This window comes from Drosophila subobscura, chromosome J (genome assembly GCF_008121235.1).
Source record: "Drosophila subobscura isolate 14011-0131.10 chromosome J, UCBerk_Dsub_1.0, whole genome shotgun sequence".
In the NCBI taxonomy this organism is placed as follows: Eukaryota; Metazoa; Arthropoda; class Insecta; order Diptera; family Drosophilidae; genus Drosophila; species Drosophila subobscura.
Window position 1 is genome coordinate 10,446,141 of NC_048532.1, and position 20,624 is coordinate 10,466,764.

The window sequence follows — 20,624 nt, forward strand, 5'->3', positions numbered from 1 at the left end:
ATTTCCAACTGTATCTGTGTCAACTTTTTGCGCCCCCTAAAATTGTATTTGTTTTATTTTATGTTTTATATTTTTGCTGCCCATTTAACTGTTTGTTTTGCTTGCAGTTTTTGGCTCGTAAAGCCACTGGAAAGCGGCTATTTAGGTGGCAAGTGGCCTCATGCGCCCTTCCTTATTATTATTGCAATTTGATCCTCGGATGAGCAATAACAAAATAAAAGCTGTAGCAACAAATGTGCGTTATCTCCGTGCGGATTACGTGTTGCTTTTTTTGGGGCAGGAAGGCAGAATCTATTTCCTGTGGCTTTGAGTGGGGATTTCTGTGTATTATTTGAACACTTTTTAATCAGAGTTTTGCAGCTGCAAGTTCCTTAAGATTTTCTAGCACCTTTTAACACTTTTTTCACACACAGAAGGAGCATTTTTATGTCTCATAGAAATATGATTAGGAATATCTTTAAATATAAGAATGAATCCCTCTACAAACCGTTGTTTTAATCCATTTTCGTACGTGTTTCCTATAGCAAAACGTTGACTGTTGTTTGGAGACTTGAAGACTGAAGTAATTACAGATCTATTGGCAGAGTCCAGTGCAGTTTTCAAGAAGAAGCCGCGGCGGTAGGGTAGTTAAGACGCGACACGAAAACGAAAGTAACGGCGGGGGGAGAGGGCAAAAGAAACTCGCGACAAACGGAAAGAGTAACGGCAAAAGAAAGATGCAAAGATGCGGGGTTCAGGGGATATGAGAACAGAAATCCTTTTGGTTGTTGTTTTTTTTTTGCACTGGTCACAAGTAAAATATTTTAAAACTGGGACAAGTTATGCCAGGGGGTAGGAAGTGGAGGAGAAGTCCTTAAACGCGTGATCACATCCACCAGATCCATTAATATTTGCACTTTTTGTTTTATGTTTTATTTGTGTTGGCGCCGGGCAAAAACTTAACACTAAACAACACGAAACTTTTTTGGTTTTTGTTTTTGTTTTTTAGTAGCGCGTTTAAAAACAGCGCCGGGCGACGGTGCAAAAAGTTCCGCGCGTGTTTTGTAAGGGAAACTTTTCAAAAGGACACGCAACCCGCGCTGCTCGAATGTTGAAGGCCGTTTAGTCGAACATGTTTAATCACGTTCGTGGCGCAAGGACGTTCAATTCAAATATGCCCGCCCTCAAAAGTTGCTCGGAAACTGAAAATGTTGCTCGGCAACATGTGGCTGAGCAAACATGCTGCACGCGAGACTATGGAGAGGTGTGGACAAAAGACAAAACGTAGCCGTAAAATGCAACACAGGCAAAGCAAAATCCACCCCAATTTCGTATGTTGCTTGTTTTTTGTATGCATTCACAGCATATTGTTGATCAAACACGCTGAGGTGAGGTTCTGGTGTATTTGAAATGTTGCTGGGCAGACAGTTCCTCGCTGTCCATACCCTGGCATGGCCTGGGAAAGAGCGCGTTTTTACTCATTGTTGCGTTTCCAGTATGAGTTTGAGTTCGAGTTGCGTGTTTGAGTTCGATGGTCCTGTTTCACACACACGCATGCTGATATTTACAGCTGCATCTCGCTCTTTCATTAACACACTCACACACACAGATTTGAAGTGCGCTTTTGTTGTTGTTGCTGCTGTACAGTTGTTGTTCCAATTAAAAATTTTTTTCCCTAGTTTCGCGCGCACAATACGAACTTGCAATCCATGTGCATGTCCATGTGTGTGTTTGTGTGTGCGTGCTGGTGGGGCAGCGCCGTTATTTAGTTGTAGCTGGACGCAGGACCTTGTGTGCCTGTATGGGTGTGTACTCTTTGCTGTGCGTCTGTGTGTGCCATATCCTGGCAATGCACTGGCTCCTGCCGCTGCTGCTGTTGCGGGATTTTGGTACAATTTGCCTTCTATGTTTTGTTTTTTTTTTTTTTGCTCACTCTTTGTATGCCCTGTCGGAGAGGGTAGTGCAGGATGTGCAATGAACGGAATTATGGGTCGACAACTATTAGCAAAATGTGCCAAAGATGCACCTTTTTTGGTAGATTAATATTTTGGAATAAATTATAAACTGGAACTCCCATCCGAAATGCCACGAAAGATCAATCGAAGTTCAAGTTGTTCTTTCAATCAAACTGCCATAAAGTAATGTTATGCTGCATCTGATAGTGCATATACCCATTGAACCCCTTAAGCTATCCTTCCTTGCTCCTGTTCCTCTCTTTCTCTTGCTCCTTCTGTTTTGTTTGCAAAGAGTTGAGCGGCAAAGTCGGGCATGGCGCATGAAGGGGACTCTGGTGCTGGCTGGCTGACTGCCTCTATATGTCAGTTAATTTCATTTCACTTTTTTTCCTGGCTCTGGTTCTTTTTTTGCGCCATTTTCAACCTCGTTTCATGCCAACTATTAGTGGAGCTTTGTGCCCTGTTCACTCAACTCAATCCGAGTCGTGGCGAGGCGAGGCACTGGCCAGGACACTGCTCGGCAGCGCATTTTTTGTTGCTGGTTGGTTTGGAGTGTGGAGTACGGGGGGTAGTCTTTTGATGCCCGTTGCACGTGGATGCGGCGATGTGGCCAGCAGCGAAATAGCGTTGAAAAACCTTGACAGTTGCATTGTCCTGGCGCTGACAGGCCGCTGAATGTCTGCGCGTCGCCTATTTGCATTGCGTAATGGAATACGAGCCCAGGATGTGCCATGCCATGCCATCCATATCCATTTCCCAACCCTTAGACAGGCGAACACTGACCTGTCCTATGCGTTTCTCATACAGACGAAAAATCACACGAGGCACAAGGCGCTCGGATACAAAGATACAGATAAATCCCAGAGGGTGGGCAGGGGCAGAAGAGGAAGGGGCAAGGGAAGACGTTTGCCATGCGGAACATCTGCACAAACAAAGATGCAGCCGGCTGGCCAGAACAGGCCATTTGGTCATTGATTTGAAAACTTTTCAGTGCAAGTTTCAGACCGCCAAAGTTATAGATTTACTCGTTGGAACCTAGAGAGAACACGTTCTGGAGTTGGTTTTTTGCTGCTCTTCTTTTTAGCTGTCTGCGTGTCCTTTGTGCGGACAGCAAAGGACATTCACATTGCATACAAACGGAAACCAGAAATGTATCTGACAGTTGCGCTGCAGTTCACGTACATATTTGAAAAATGAAAGAAATGCGCACGCAAAAATAAGATTAAAAAAATAGAATAATAATAAAATAAGTTAACAAAGTGAGAAAGCTAAGAAAACGAATAGTTGATGCACTTGAGGAGGTTCAGGAATTATTGCTGTTTTGTTGGCAGAAGGACATAGTGAGGGAATACCAAAGAATTGCTACGAAAGGATGGGATAAGCAACTGTTGAGGTGCTAAAACCCCTACCTGATCTAATTGGTCGTCGATTAGAGAACAAATCCTACAAAACTGTTTACATTTTTCGGCATTTTCCTATTGGACGAGCTGATTTCTGCTCCTTCAACACATATTCCTCCATAAGGAACATGCCCAAAAGTCAGCCCAAAATTTTGATCAAGCTAATGCACTCCTTCTTGGCAGCTTGCTCTGCTCTGTGAGATGCAAAGGCAGAGCAGGAACAACACTTTACCGCAAGGGCAAAATGCCATGAACGAGTGAAATTCTCGCGTTCAAGTTGAATGCACCACGAGGAGAAGTTGGTTACAGCCAAAGGACTATCACTATCCTGTCCTATCCTATCCTATCCTGTCTCTCCTTCTGCTTCTGCTGCTTCCTTCTCCACTACTTATTTTAATTTATTTTATTCTGCATAAGATCTGCCAGTTGGCAGCTTCCAAAGTGAGAGGCAGCGAGCACTCCATGGCAGGCATCAGCATCAGCATCAGGCGACCAGAGTTGTTGGCATCCTCTACGCCACGCCACATCTCCATATCCCTGCCCTTCCCCCCATTCCCATCATTTTTGGATCTCTCTGGAGCAGCAAAATGCACGTAATACGAGAGTAAAGCAAGCCAAATGCATTAACAGCCAGGCAGCAGGAAAGGGAGGGGAGGCATAAGAGGGATATAGAAAGAGAGAGACTAATACACTCACATATTTATATTTGTGCCATTACAGCCCTCGCTGCTCTTGCAGTTTTTGTTGTAGTTGTTGTTGTTGTTGTTGCTGCTGCTGACTGGCTGTCGCTCTTGTACGAGTTTTGAGTTTTCCGAAATCATGAAAGGAGCAGATGTTAAATTTTTATACACGACGAACGCAGCAAAGGAAACAACAGCAAAAGGCAGAACCAGCAGCGGCTGCGGCAGAGGCAGGGCAGCGTTAAAGCAGCAGCAGCAACGTTAAAGCAGCGCTGCTTTTTCTTCTTCCTTTTACTCTCCTGGCTGCACTGCATTATTATGATACCCTGCAAAGAGAGAGAGAGAGAAGAAGGTGTTATTGTTTTGCCTGTACGTTTGAAACTTGCGTAAGGAAGTTACGAATTTTCTTGTTTGGCTGGATGGAGAATTAATAACTATAACTATTAGAAGTATACATAAAAATATATAAATAAATATAAGTCCAGCTTCATAACAAAACGATCGCCTCCTAGCACCAACAGTAACCAATCTGCCTGCCAGGGTATCTCCCTCGCCCCATGTTCGACTCAAACCGTTCTTGTTGCTCTCTGCTGCTGCTGCTGCTGCTGCTGCTCTTCCTCTCACACTTACTCATCATATATGGGTTGTTGGTTGCCAGGCAGCCGCTGCTCTGCTTTTGCTTGCCGTTGCTGTTGTTGTTGCTGCTCGCTCTGCCAGAAACTTCAGCTGCTCATCGACGACGGCTTGCAGCAAGAACGAGCGAGACAGCAAGAGCTAGGAGCTGGACATTGACCGTTGTTCTTGTTGCTTGTCCTTAGAGCGAGCTTTGCGAAACGCTTTTCAAACGGTACAACTGCATGTGCATAGCAACATGCATACATACATTTACGTACATAAATATGTATACATATCCCTGTGCATATTCCGGTCAACATTTCATATGCTCCAGTGAATTTTAATTGTAACAATTTCCATTTCTATTTGCTTCTTTTTCTATTCGCTGCTGATTTATTGTTTGAAGGGAATATTCCTACCTGATTTGTCAAATGTCGTCTCGTTGTTGTACCTGGTACTGCGTATTGGGAACAATAGTTTCCCATTTCGCCTCGTGATGCTAATCATTGCTAAAACTCCATACAAAACAATACAGGGATGTGTGTGCCTGTGCCTGTGCCTGTGCCGCTCCCTCCCCATCAGCAGAGCCACAGAGCGAGAGCGAGAGCGAGAGAACAAATTAACCCTCAACACAGTCATGGGGTGAAGGGCATAGCCAGAGCCATGGCATGGATAGGGAGGGGGTCGGTCGATCCGTTCCGACTGTTCACTCACTTGGCATGGGCAATAGGTTTCGGGCCAAATGCATTTTCACATTTCCACAACAGGTACCAAAAACGAAAAAAATAACAATTTGCAGCAGGCTGTAGCTACGGAGCTGAGGCTGTTGCACCTTTGATTTTAATTGGGATTTTTCGGCCATGGACAAGTCAATGCAAAAATACAAAGTTTGATGCATCAATATTATTTCTCGTATTTTTGCTTTATATTTTACAAGCAAAACGCACACACGGAATATGCAATCGCATCCACTTGGAATGGACAGAGACAAACAGATGGACAGACACTCGCTTTTAGCTTAGGGCTTGCAGATGTAATATGTAACTGCGTACATATGTACATTTACATTTGTAGTACATCTATGTATCTACATATCTACATATGTATCTACACATCTCTGGTTATGTTTTAACTCCCAAAGGATATGACATTCTCATATCTTTCTGTGGCTAAACAAATGCACACAAAATTGCGTGTCAAAAGGCATTAAATAAATGCAAAAATTTTACCTAAAGAAATGCCAAACCATCACGGAGCTTCAGTTTAATAAATCTAATAAAATCATGCGTTACTTTATAATTAATATTCATCCTTATAGGCACAGTTCTTGCGATGTTTCTTTTATATTTTATTGAATTTTATGCATTGTACATGCAAGTACTCAACAGCTATCCAGCTGCTTCCTTCCGGCTTTCAATCCCTCAAATGCGTAAACATCGTAGCAGCATGGGTCATCAATACATCCATGCCATATCCATGGACATATCCTCGCAGCGCATCCCTTGGCCCGGACACACTCACGCACACAGTCCCAATCCCAATGTGGGGCCCCTTTTTCGAAAGCCGCGCTTCGTGCGCGTGACACCTGATGTTATTTTACGATTATTGTTTCTGGATTTATGGAACGCAATTGCATTCGCAGCAGCCACTGCCACTGCGCGGCACAGCGGCCAGTGGCAGGTGCAGCTCCTCCACATACTGGCATCGCTTTTTTTTTTTTTTGCAGCAAAAACAGAAATTTCATTTCGCCATTTCATAATTAAGAGTGGGGCGGGGAAGGCTTTGCCTTTGGGTGCCGGTACATTGATATTCATAGCTGGAAAATGGAAAACTATATTAATTAGAAAACCACAAAATGCGATTTGCCCCTGGGGCCCCGGACCCTCAATCATATTTGTGCTGTGCAAATATTCACTTTGAGGCAGTGTCGAAAGGGATAATTAAATGTTTTTGATACCCTGCCGGGAGGCTAGATAAAAACTTCCTTGCTTCATTTTATCATCATTTTATATTAACCCCCCCGCACAGGCAAAACATTTCGTTTATGCTTAAAACTTGAAGAAAAGATCATCTGGAAGCATTATTATATTTGATAGATTTATCCGACAGCATAGCTGGATGGTTGGGCTCGTCTCACAGGGCAACAAGGACTTATTCCTACTACAATAATTCAAAATAGAATCCAATTATCTTTCTCTCTCGTTCGATGTTGTTTCTTCTCCATTTTTAAATTATAATTTCTAAAAGCTACTGCGCTATACGTGTGTGTGTGTGTTGTGTGTGTGTGTGTTTGTGTGTGTGTGTGTGTGTATGAGAGTGTGTGTTTGTTTTGTATACAACATTTTTAGATATCAATTATGAATTTTGCAATAATTATTTTCAAATCGTTTTGTCAGGCATCCAACTGTCCACGCGGATGTCCACTCCTGTCCTTTATGCGCGGTTTGCCACTCGTCCTGTGTGCAATCCTGGCGGCTTAATTGGCGGCTATCGTGCAGACACAGCAACTGGGAAACCAGAACGTGTCCGTGTACAGATTCTGCCCGTTGCCCTGGAGCGCAATTAAACGTTTTTGCACAAACTTTTGCTCGCATCTCGAGTTGTAGCCATTGGGCAGCTCGCACAGGTTGGAGCAGGTGTTCGAGCTGCAACAAAATAAACAAGAAAAGAAAGAAAACAGTCCAAAAAGGGAAGAGAGAGAGAGGGGGAGAGAGAGTAGCAGTAAAGTACAGTAAATGCGAGAAGAGATGTTAAAAAAAAATCAACAATTGTACGAAATTTAGTTGTGGGTTGCGACCATAAATATTGCGAAAAAGAGCAGCGTCTGGGACTTGGAAGTGGTACTCCTCCCTCCCTTGCTTGTCGGGATAGAGCGTCAGAGTTGAAAGTTTAACGAACTCGTTAAAACGGGAAATCGTACGTAATTGATAAGGAGCATCATCCCGAAGGAGCCGCCAGGGCAACGGGCACTTTTGCTTGCCCAATCCCAAGCCCGAACCCGGAACCATAAGGCAGGCACAGCTGTGTGTGTGCCTGCCTGTTCCTGTTCCTGTTCCTGTTGTTCTTTGGCCAAGATTTATGCGCGCCTGCGTAGGTACTCAATTTGGTTAAACAAATTGCGCCAAGTGCCACAACAAGTGGCAGCAAAGCAGCAGCACAAACGACACCCAGGCGGCGGCGGGGGTTAGGGTTAGAAAGAACAATTAGGGCAAACGACAGACCATATTGACCCCAGTGGCAGTGCCAGTGCCCAGACCGAAGGTAGACCCAGATCCACGGGTTCGCTCGCATCACCCCAGTTTCACTCACACTTTGTTTGCGCTTTTTAATTCGAGTGTGGAAAGGTTTTTCGAGTGCCGCACGCATCCAAAAAGGGGAAGAAATTCTGTGTGTGTGCGTTAAGGGGTAGGGGGGAAAACGCAAAGGGGAACCGCGGCCCAATGGAATCTTGTGCCCTGCTTTGGCATTTCCATTCGTTCGGCTTCTGGGGTGTGATAATTCGTTTAACCGCAATTATGACACCTTAGTCCGGACCTGCACTAACCCACGTGCCCAGCCCAGAAAAAAGGAGAGAAAGAGAGGAAGAGGGAGAGACAGAGAGCGAGAGAGAGAGCAGTTAGAGACTTCCCCTAAGAAGGGGAAACTTATCGCTGTCCTGCTGCGAGTGGTCTGGAGAGGGTTGTCCCAACACCTCGACACTGATTAAAAGTGTTAAACGGAAAGGGGGAGAAATACGATGGAAGGACGGACTGCACGGAATCAAACAGAACGGAACGAATCATTATGCAATAATGAGCGGCAATTGCAAACTGTATGGATGAACGGACGAATGAGCAGGTCGCACCATTTAGAGAGGGAATTTATGACGACAACTAAAGAGGAAAGTTCCACAATGTCCAAGACCGAGCAGAATGCACTGCTTAATGCATCTAATCACAATATACATAGTTCTAAAGTCCCTTTTAGCTTGAGGTGGTGCTGCTGGTAGCTCAAAAACGGACCCATCAGCATTTGCTTCCGTTTTCCCTAAAGGTCTCGGGTTGCCTTGCCGCCAAATTCAAATTGGAACTGCTTTCTGCTTTACGTTCATGCTCTACATGAATTTTTACATTCTGTAAAGTACAAGCAACAGGTTCGTGTCTGGGCTAAGCCTCGTCAAAAGCAGTGCACTGCTTGTATTGTGAAGCAGTTGCAGGGGACTTTCGGTTGGTTTAAAAAGTAAATCTAGGATAGCGTCAACTACACACACAACTGATCCCACAGGTGCACACTAGCTTGAACATATTTATGAATAACTATTTTTACATATTTCTAGCATATTTCAGTTCCGATTAAATCAAAACTTTGCTCTCTGTGAGTCACCTCATCGGATTGTTATCGTAGATTGAGGGGCCCCATGGAATTTGGTTTGGTTTGAAATTTCCGGCACGTTTTTGGAATATGTTTTATGGCACGCACTTTTTATTGACGCATGTCCGGAGGCCGGTAACGGTGAAAATTTTAATGACAAAAAGCCAGCCCTACCCATTCGCTTTTGGGGAAATATTTTGAGAAATTTCGAAAAGTGCGAAACAAAGACCTAAGAGCAAAGATAATGCTGGCATTTCTTTATAATTCTAATAAGATTTTAGTGGAAATAAGGCAGAACTCTGCAGAAAATCTCTCAGATAAAGGTTAAACTTTGAAGCTAGTAATTCCTGACCCAAAACTTTCTTTTCAGACAAGCTAAATATCTCTGATCTTCCATTAATCGATGGCCAAGCTGTGGTTTACCCCTTTGGTATTATTTGCACTTACGCGCACAGCTCCGCTTTGACCATTTGCCGAGCGGTGTTCTGCTCATTGACCACAAACATCCAGTTGCCGCGACTGTTGAGTGCGGCCTGTGGGGTAATAAACTGCGAGGTGGTCTGGCAGAGGGTGGAGCGGCCGGGACTTTGACGCTTGGTGCGTGAGCGTTTCTTTGAGGGATTTGCGGCGACACCCACAATATCTAAGAGATCCATGTTGAGCGAGACATCGCGTTTGAGTTGATGGTGCGGCAGCTGCAGCTCCTTCTCTGGCTGCTTCTCCTCCTCTGACTGCTGCTCCTCCTCTGACTGCTGCTCCTCCTTTGGCTGCTGCTGCTCCTCCTTCTCCTGCAGCTCCTCCTCTTCCTTGCCTGCCTGCTCCTCCTCCTCTGTGGCTTCCTCTTTCTGCTTGCGGCTTAGGTCCCGCACCAAACGCTTCAGCCACAACGTGGCATTGTACGGCGTCGTCTTGCCTGCCTGATTGAAGTACAGCTGACCCGGGGAACCAGAACCCGCCTGATGATTGTAGCGATGTCCCGAACGATGACCGCCACCGCCCGAGGACGTGTACAGCAGATACCTAAGGAGCAAGCAGAGGTTTCTGTACAATTTTCCATAAGGATTTCCTGGTTTATACTCACGTTGGTGCCGCCTCCGTTGTGGGACTGCTGGCGAAGAGCGAATTGCCACCGTTGACCCTTTGGGCAGTGCCCCCAAATGGCGTCTGGTAGCTGTAGCCATTGAAGTCCTGTGCATGGGGATCGCGCGATGGAAATATCGACTTGGGATCATAGAAGACGGGCGTCTCGTGCCACGCAACGGCTGCGAAATCCTCCCAAGTCTCGTCCACCAGCAGCGTGCCGGCCTCATAGCCCCATTTGCGAACGAGACTTTTGATTAGATAGCTGCGCGAGATGAGGGAAAGCGATTGAAAACAATGGGAAGATGGGGCGCTGCAACATGCAACAAGCAAGCAGCGGCTGGGAAAGCCCCAGACTCGGGCTTATGCAAGTCACACACAAAGCAAGAGGCAGAAAGGCAAGTGCCTGGAAATGGTAATTGCGGCCTGTCGTTGCCCAATCAAATATCATAATTAATATGCCGCCACAGGGCGGAGAGACAGCCAGAAGACTGGGCAAATATGAGGCGTTTATGATCGTAAATAATAAATTGGCAGGGTGCCCCAATATCAGGGTGCAACCAACGCATGCGCGTCACGTGCCACACTGTGAGTCCGCCAAGGCCTGGGCAGACCCCCGCAACTGCAAGCTGAAAACCCGCTTGGGGGTTTTTGTTTTTTGTGGAAAATTATGCAACGGCATTCCACTGCAACGAAGGGCCTGCAATAAAAATGCCTATTTAATTGCTGCATCGGCGCCAGGCCCGAGCGGGGCTTATCAGTGTGGCATTAACATTACACCCGACTAACGCACATTTTATTTAAATTTAAATCTGAGCAGCAAAGAAATGCTCTAAAAATAGCAACGAACAAACATGGCAACGAGCAGCCAGTCAACAAAACCAAAAACAAACCTCAGCTCATTTGGTTTTCCACAAACTTAAGACAAAAGATTTGCGCTTCGAAATGAATGGGGAATGGGGAATGCTCTTTGGTAGATTAAAATAAATATTGAACATTCGATTTAAACATTTGTGAACTTTAGATTTGCCAGGAGAGTGTTTGTTCTATTTTATTTTAATATTTAATTGAAATATAAAAGTGTTCTGCGGGTTCCCTTTTCGGAGGGTTTCATTCAACTTTAAGCCATAAAAATATATCCAAAAATCCATTCAAACTTATTCCTTCTTTGTTTCTATATGCTGCAGTTCGTAAAGCTGATTTCTATCTAGCAGAAATCATCTCAAAATCATCTCAAAGTCTGCTCTGACAAACCCCTAAACATAATCGAAACACCCTGCCCTGGGTAGCCAAGTGCCGGTTAGTCGCAAGCGGAGAGCAAGCTTATGAGCTGCCCAAAAAGAGACGATTATTCATTGGACGCATTCATAAATATTCGAGAAGCACGCGGGCGACTCTTCGTCGTTCGTAGATGCGAACACGCAGCCGGAGCCAAACAAAAAGTGTCTTGAACTGTCAATTCAAGTTTATTGGGTCAAGGAGTTCCCCCAGAGCTGGCCGAGAGCAGCATCATCATCGGAGAGCAGCAGCAGCTCACGTCTGCGGAAGCAGCAGCCAGCAGCCAGCAGCCAACAATAGAGGCAGGCAGGCGGCACTCGTACGAGTCGGTCGGTATGCTAATTGGTTGCCCAGGCCAGGCCAGAGCAGGCCAGAGCAGGCCCGAGGAACGAGTTTCGATTTCGTTAGCGAATTCAAATTGAAATTGAAATTGTCTCGTGGCCAAACATTTGTTTGAAATGCATTTGAATGAAGTGGCCATGCGGATGTTTGCTCAGCTCTTCAAGAGATTTATCTGCCCCTGAGATTGCATTTGAGCCAAGCATTCAGAGCTTTTAGTTCATAAATTTGAGGATTTAATTGAAGTTTTAATTGCACAAATAAATGCATTGGCTTGTTTGTGGGTTTTGCTGTAAGCTGCTAAAGAGATTTGTGGTCATCAAATGATTTAAAGTGAAGTTTAGTGCAGGATTTAAATGGGTAACAAAGTGTTGCTTGAGGCTTCGATTGTGTAAAGAGAAAATATCCATGGGAAGGTCTTGGACTTGCAGCTTAGTCTTGCAGCTCTTCAGCCACTCATCTACCAAAATTCCGAACCAACTTACGTGGGATAATTATCGACATGCTCGCAGTATGTCTTCCCGGGCCGGGCACAGGCGGGCGTCTGTCCGGGCGGTGCCGGTAGAAATTGGCAAGGCGGCGCTCCATACAAACCGCATGGCGGTGGCGAGCTGTGGGCTGCTGCACTACAAGCTAATATCTGTAAGAGCAAATCAAATATTTAGATGGAAGTTGGTAGATTCGCGGAGTTATACTCACCACATAGGCGAAGAAAATTCGATTACAACTAGAAGTGCGCAGACATTTAATACTCTTGGTCATTGTCGATTCATTCGTCGTCGATTTGCATTTGCATTCGAGTCGTTGAGTCTCCGCTGAGTGTTCGGCCGCTGGCAGGGCGTGATGTCAATCTGTTAGCGAAAGAGAAACTGCGGTTTTGCTCACAAATATTAATCACATTCGCCAAAAGGGCAGTCGAGGCGGTAGGGGGAAAACAGTGGTGCAAACAAGACGGAAAATGGTAAATTTCCACACCATTTGCTGGCCACGGAGTTTGTTTACCATGGCTTAAGTGTCTGCAGCCTCTGCCCCCATGCAAGTGCTAATTTGTTGGCTCACTGACTGTGTATTTGTCGTGTTTAACAATCCGTAACCATCAACAACAGGCATTACAACACATCAAACACTTCAACAACAGCTCAACAACAGGCAATTACAACAGCCCAAAGACAAGAAGGAGTTTAACAGCAACCTTAAGCAACTCTAACAAGAATCACAACAATATTTCCTTGAACAAATCGCACAAAAATCCACTTCAACAACAAGCAAAGTGTTTCCAGCGGAAACAACTTCAACAACAAACATTACAACATCTGAAACAACTGACGTAAATAGCGAAAAGTTAGCTACCATAAGTGAAAGTGACAAAGCAAGCGGCTACTACTCATGGAGGCTGTCATCGTTGAGCGGAGATTAAGTATACGTAGATTAAGTATACGACACGCCCACACACACACCCACCGACCCATTGTGATTCGTGTGGCAACCGACAATCAGCCGTAAGCTGACAGATAATGTCAGTATTTATAAACATTAATGAATTATTAGAATTATTAGAGCTTGGTGCAAAAACTAAAACTTTTCCAGAACATTTTTGATAAATGATTTGTGTTTTTTTCGCTTAATTTACTAATTAAAAATTACACAAAAAAGCAAAGGCAATTACTGTGGCCACAAACACCACAGAATATTGTGTAAAAGTAATTAGAATTGTCCGTACAAAAATAACAAGTGCTCAAATCAAGAGTAAGGCCATGAAAAAACGGCAGACACAGAACCACACACGGAAACCGGATTTCGTGTCTGGTAAAAATAAATAAAGTGTAACACAATTAAAATATGGAATAAATAGCAAGCCATAAACCAACATGGAGGCATGTGTCATGTGGTGTGACAGCAAACACATAGAAATTCGTAGGAATTTGTGCCACCTGACATAGGATTTCCGGGATCGCCAGGTCTCAGCTCTCAGTCGAAACAAATCAATCAACAATCGACGAACATCAATGACAAAAGTGTCAGCCTCAAGCTGCAAAGCTTTTGTGTTCAGAAATCTTTGGGAGCTGCTAATGGAGCTGGGCACCCACCCACGCCTCAGCTCTTTGTGGCCAAAAGAGTTGCGTCAAGCGCTCACCTCATAAATCATAAAATGGCCCAAAAGAAGTTGTTTGGCCTGAAAAGACAAGACACAGAGACAGAGAGATCAGCGCTAAACTCTTGGGGTGATTTTTTTATGGCATGTTTTGGGCCATTTGCACATCATTAGGCCAGGCGCACAGGTTAATGAAATTGTTAAAGATCAGTCAGAGCGCTCTCTCCGTCCCTCTGCGGCTCTGAGCCACTAATCCATTTGCTGTGCGCTCGTTTTGCCTCTGCCTCTGCCCTCAAAAGATTCGCTTTGTGTTCCACTCAATTTATTTCCATGATTTGGCTCGTGAGCCCCGGAGAGTTAATTGATTTGCCTTGCGCCAGACTAATGATCGATTGTCGGGCTCTTAATCTTCGACTCGTGCAAAAATTGGCAGACAGAATTGGCTAGAGAAAAGATTCGTACTTAACTCAGTTGTTGGGCGGGCAGAGGGGGGGAACTAGGTTCTCATTTGGCGTTTAATTAGCAGAGATTCTCGAACATTTTATCATTCAATTAAATCTTATTTGATGAACTATTAATGTTCTACAATTTGTTGGTTTTGACCACAAGCAAAGCATTTAAAAGGGGCTGTGGATTCAAGATAATTGAATCTGGTTTGAATGAAGGTTTAAATGGTTTCCTCCTTCATGGAGATGTGGAACTTTAGAGCTCTTTGAGTGCTTTGAAGGCAATATTCTGACAATGAATCTTTAAAGCAATTTTCTTGTACACTTTCAGAGCTAGTTGTAGGATCTTAAGCAGCGTTGTGGAATGAAATCCAAGACTTTATGTGAGTAATACACATCTTAACAGTTGTCTAGTAACTAGAAATATTCGTAAAAAGGGTAGAAGGAGTAGATCTCAAATAGAAGCACATACTAAAGGGCAACTATCAAAGAATTATCAACAGAAATAAACCAAACTTCGCGCTAAGAAATTTTGCACTTTGAGCAACAAATTCAAGACAATAATTTCATAGAGTTGAACCAATTTGAGTTATGCGGAGGGAGCACCAGCCATTAGCATTCCAAAAAACCTCATGGCCATAGGTAGTTCCATTCCATTGAATCATTGAACTGGGAGTTGGTAATGGATCTAGTTAAGAACGAGCATGGAATGGGAAAGGCATGAGATGCCGACACGTGAAGGCGGTGAAGGTTTTCTTGGGGCTAAAGACTAGCCTGGCAGTGTGCCTGCTGCAGACTCAATTTCGTAATCTTTTACTGAGTTTGGAACGACTATGTTATGGGGGAATAAATATCTGACAAATTCCCAACAGAAATAAATGAAATCTTATCATTTCTAAACATGTATCGGCACACATTTGATGCCTGCGTTTAACTGAGAAATTAAGCACGACTTTTCAAGGCTATGTTACGGATTTCTCTTCTTTTTTTTGTGGATTTGTGTGTTGATTTTGATTTCATTTTTTGTGTGGAGTTTCTTAATTTGTTGTTCGTTTGCGTTACATGTGCAGCAGCAGCAGCAGCAGCAAAAATAAAATATAATAAAAAACAGCAAACAAAATATGTGTTATAATAAATCAATGTTTGAGTTTGCTGTTGCTGTTTTTGCCTTTTGTTTGCATTAATTTATTGCATGATGGAGGGGGGCGAGAGAGGGACGGGCACTTAAATTATTCGCATTATTAATTACTCACCGGGGCAATTATAATACTAGATAATCGACAGAAAACACACAAACACAAACACAACAAATGATATTTGTTTTTTTTTTTGGGATTTCTCCACAAATATCTTGTTCGAAATCTAAGCAGATTTTGTTTTATTTTGGGATGGATCTTCCAAGTGTTTTGGGTGATTTTTTGGTCTTGGAATTTATACACTTCACCGCACAGACATCATCTCCGCTCTCTGCGCTGACATTTAATGCTGGCTTTTGATTTTGTATTTCGTTGGATTTACTTGTATAATTTTCTCTTTTGTTTTGGTTTTGTTTGGGTTTTTGTGCTGGCCACAGATTCACTTGAAAATTCAGCTAATTAAAAAAACTTAACACGTACCGAACGAGCGCAGTATTCGAGAGAGAGGGGGGGCGGGGCGGCAGCTGGTTGAAGATTTCAATTTGAATTTTCGGTTTTTTCGCTTTTTCGGTTGTAGTTTCGATTTCGTTTTCGTTTTCCGTATCGCGCTCTAGCCAAGCTCTCGGCGGCAGCTCTCGTAGCCAACTGAACGGAGGAGAGGGCCGTCAAGCTCGCACTCTGAGCCAAGCTTAGACAGAGACCCGAGGCAGAGCTCTAGCTCTAGACCCTCTCGCCAGAGCGAGCGTAATGCCGGCTAGTGTTAGGACTCTGGGCTGGGACCCGGGCTAATCTCTCAATTTAGCCGCGCTTCCGAATGTTTTGGTCTCAACTTTGAACTTTCGAGCGAACCGATTCAATGATTCATTTATGTGTGGAATCGTGGATATATGATACGACGATTCATTCGCATTCTCTTGTCTCTGCTTTTCGCTTCCAATATGTGGCCCGATTCAAGACCGGAAGTCCATTGGTGCCCCCGCCCGTTCCCACTTTATTTATTGACAATTTTTTATTGTTTGTTTTACATTGTCGCCAAATTAGATGCGAAACTGCAATAAAGTGAATCTTTTTTCCTGCATTTAAATTGTAAATTTTTCGCCTCTCTCTCGCTCCCTCTCCCTCTCTGGATTGTTGCTGCTGCCTTTGCTCTTCTGTCCATAGATACAATTCATTGTTTCGATGGTGATTTTCGGTTTTTTATGGCCAATGAAGGTCATTTAACAGCTTTTTATCTGTCTCAGGTTTTTGTTTTTGCTTTGCTGCTGCTGCTGGGTTGCTTTTTTTTTGCTTTTTGCTCTGACAAAGACATTGAGGGGAGATCTCGCACACAAATGGACACGGAGCAGACATTCAAGACAGCGAAATATCGTGCATATGAGAGGCGAGCAAAAAAAGACTTTTAATGGCTCCACGCACAATTGTAGGAGTCAGCGTCAGAGCCGGCAACGCTTGGTTTGGTGTTTGTCTCCCCCTCGATTGAGCATTTAAATCAATTTTGGGATACGTCGTGGGCAAAGCCTGTAGAGGGTAGCAGAATGGGATGAGCTAGGGCAGAGCTTTGCGTATTTTTTTTAACATTAAAACAACCAGGGAGAATATGCTTTCATAATAAGCAAACTTAAGGAGAAAGATTGTATAGGACAGCGCAAGCTTTTGGCATAATTTAGACAAAAATTATAAATAAATATAATTAAAAACCTCAAACAATTCTTGCAATTACAGCGCAAGCATCCACAATATTTCTTTATATTTTATATTTATTTTATCTTTTTTTTTGTGTATTTTGTGGCATTTATTTGGGATTTTTAATAATATTTCCTTTATTTTATTATTTGTTATATATTTTTTAATATTTTCTAGCACTTCCAGGGCATCATTTATTCGACTTCCCAGCCCCCACCCATGCACTCACATTATTTATTTTTTCAATTCATTGCCAATAGGCAATGGTCCATGAAGCAAAAAAGAGCTACGAGCGGGCATATGCACCCCCTACAAAATATTTCGAGGCGTTTTTGGAATTTAATCTTTTGGTTTTTTTTGGCTTTTGGCTTTTGGGTTTTTAGGTCTTTATTGTTTTTTTTTTGCACAACTTTCACAAAGGCGACCTAGACCACGAGACAGGCGGGCGCAGAAAAAAAAGTACGGGAAAACCCTTGACTGAAATCGTTTTCGGCATTCGAGCGGACAGCAGAGATGGGACGGGACGGGACGGGTGGAGAGCCAGAGAGCTCTTATCGAAAATGGTTTTTAATGCGTTTTTAAGTCAAATTAGTGACTTCATCAGTCTCCGCGAGTCTGGACACACGATTCAGGCTCAGATTCCGTTTGAGATTCACTTAAGCTGCTCATTAATCAAAAAAAAAAAAGCAACGAGGGCCCCAATCGGGACCAAAATCGTATTAAATTTTTGGTTTGGAGATACAAAAATACGTAACGTAATCGTAGGGCCACCGGCACTCCTCCACACACCCCCCGACAGTCCCACACACGCATCACAGGGGCTTAGCTTCAATTACGAAATTGTTAATTAGAGGCTGGGCCCAGACCAGAGGCGGGAATTGTGGTGAGTCGAAGTCTTGCCTATTGCGTGGTCCATTGGCTAATGAAATTATCAACAAAAAAAACAAAACAAAAGGTTGTTCAAGCCCCATTCAAGCGCTAACTTCTGCCCGTGTGGTAACAGTTGCCTGGGACACACCAATAGTTTTCTTTTAAAGGCATTTCTGGGCAAGATCTCCCACAAAGATGGGAGGCAGCGGTAAAAGTCGCGTTGAAAACGCTAGCAAAGTGCACGCGTTTTCACTGCTTGAACTGCTTGCTGATATGTCGACTGGTTCTGGCATTCGCTAAGGGCTGACAAAAGCTGAGCTGATCGTAGGTCAAACAAAAATTAGGAAAATAAGAAGACAATTAAAATACATATATGTATGTATAACAAATAAAGAAAAATAATAAATAGTATCAATATTACAATACTACATAAATATGGAAAAAAGAAAAGAAATATAGAAAATATATCATTTAAATGGATACCTAAGAAAAAGGTAAAAAATTGGGAGACAAAAAATATAAAAATAAATTAAATATAAAATTTAAAATAAAACAGTATTCTGCTTATGCTCACCTATTCCCATATTGTGGCAGTGCTGCTTCCTTTTGTTGCTTTGGTTTCTTTTTGGTTTGCAATTATTTTTCACACACAACAAAAATTTGCACTAAAGATATTTTCACAGAATAAAACTTATTTGGCACTTTGTCGCGTTTCTTTTAAATCGCGCGCGATTTTACTGCTTTTCCGCGGGTAAGTACTCGCAGCTGGTACTAGACAGTCCTCTTGTGGAGTTTCAATTCTCTAAACCAGAACTTTTCATTCGAAATGCTTATTAAAACCATAAAACTATTTCCCCCTCACACATTTTTGGGAGGATATTCCCTCCCCACCCATTATTTTCAAGTATTTTTCACAATATTTCGCATTTGGCTGGGCTATCATTTTCCCCACTATAAAGCGCTCAGCAACGATTCGTGCAGCATTTTCGTTATTATTGTTTAGCCACAACAGCCTCGTGTCCTGCTGTCCCAGCTGTCACTTGAGGCATAATTTATATTCATTGCTGGTCAGCGCGTTGAAAGGAAGGAAATCCCACTAAAAAAGAAAGGAGCAGGAATTTCGCCTCCTCCCCACACACATGTCCTTGAGTTAAATGAGTGATAAAAAGCGAAATACAAAAGAATGAGGAGCATATGCTTTAAATTTATGGACAAGGAGAAGGACCCTACTCCCACTCCTTCTGGCCCTGTCTTTGTTCTGCCGTGTTAACTAAATGACCACCAATGCCATGTTTATGTTTGTATTTCAATATTTTTGTGTTTGAATTAAATATCCACCACGAGGCGGTTGCAAGCAGTTGAGCGACGCATCAAACATGTTCGAAACAAGCTGAACGGGTTGCATGGCGTCACAGCAGACCAAAAAAGTGTGTAAAATGTTTGAACACTTTGTTTAGAGGGCAATGGAATTCGTATTTGATGCTTGTTACCTCACAAGAGGTATCATGGGTTCGTGTTTTTGGTAGTTTATGGCATCAGGCAAATCGGATCGAATTTTGCTGGCATTAGAAACACAAATTGCCTTTGTTTATAAACTTAATTCATAATAATAATCATTAAAAAACACACAAAAATATCATCGCATCCATCACACCTGTGCGCTCTGACGCCTACCCACCCACCACAAGCAGCACAATCGAACTTCTCCCGCCAAAACAGCTGTTGGAAATCCACCACGACGTCCGAACCAACGCAGAGGCAGCGAAAGCGAAAAGCACCGCCGGAAAAGCGAGCTGCTCCCACGGGGCCCCTCAACAAATGCTCTTTGTCGGTCGGACGTCGTGTGTGTGTGTGGTGCCTGCTGCCTGAGTACCGTTTTGAAAAGTGGACGTGCAACGTCCGTGTTGTAATCGTGCGTCGAGACGCGTACCCGTGCTTCGAGGCAGTCCAGACACCAAAATACTATAGAAAACGTAAACGATTGTTGTGGCTTACCTGGAAAGAGAATAAAATGAAAGAGAAATCAATTAAAAATATAAAAAAACACACACATTGAATGCGTGAAACGCGAAAAATAATCAAAATTAAAATAACAAAATGCAAAAAGTCATGAAAAGTGTTTCGAAAAATCGTGCAAATATGCCAAAAAGTCAAGGGGGAAATATACAAATTTTAAGCTAAACGAGCAGAATAAATCAAGTGCAAGCGGGACAGAGAGAACACAAAAACACAAGCAACAAGACAGAGAGAGAGAGAGAGAGAGGAGAGCGCGAGAGGAACCCGGAATGCCGAAACGTACAATCTGAAATCTAAATTTCTTGTGACGCGTTCAAAAGTGCAGAAAATTTGGCCATCGCAGTCAATCAATTGATTTTTCTTTTGGCCAACAAAAAAAAAGGAGCTAAAAGAGGAAGAGAGTGGAGTGGGCAGGGGGAACCTTTCCTGTACATGACTCGGCGGCGGCCTCCGTCTCATCTCTGTGTGTGTGTCGTCTGTCTTGTATCTCCATGGGAATCCTAAGTGGAGCATGGCACATTAATAATGCTGTCGCAGCATTTCAACAATTTGTATCTGGCGTATCTCTGTATCTCTGCAGCTCCACACGGAGACGGCCAAAACTAGATAAACAACAAAACAACACAATAAATGGCCCAAAAACGGAAGCCCAACCCAAGGAGCCCCAGCCCAGCCTCCCAGATCAACCCAAAAACTAACTTAGAC

At 43.4% G+C, this 20,624-nt stretch overlaps 2 protein-coding genes across 2 annotated transcripts in view; both read right to left on the minus strand.

The window, feature by feature from the left end:
* Positions 1-20,624, minus strand: part of LOC117893233 (prominin-like protein) — a 139,094-nt gene that overhangs the window by 5,808 nt on the left and 112,662 nt on the right. The window contains exon 18 of the mRNA XM_034799790.1: positions 4,031-4,340. The gene's annotated coding sequence lies outside the window, so the exon portion shown is untranslated. The remainder of the gene's footprint in view (positions 1-4,030; positions 4,341-20,624) is intronic.
* LOC117893259 (protein spaetzle 5) lies at positions 6,700-15,999 on the minus strand. Its single transcript, XM_034799826.1, has 7 exons — positions 15,468-15,999; positions 12,376-12,545; positions 12,162-12,316; positions 10,061-10,324; positions 9,816-9,999; positions 9,427-9,761; positions 6,700-7,274 (listed from the first exon to the last, which is right to left on the minus strand). Exons 2-7 carry the CDS (start codon positions 12,436-12,438, stop codon positions 7,106-7,108), a joined length of 1,170 nt encoding a protein of 389 aa, XP_034655717.1. The 5' UTR covers positions 12,439-12,545; positions 15,468-15,999; the 3' UTR covers positions 6,700-7,105.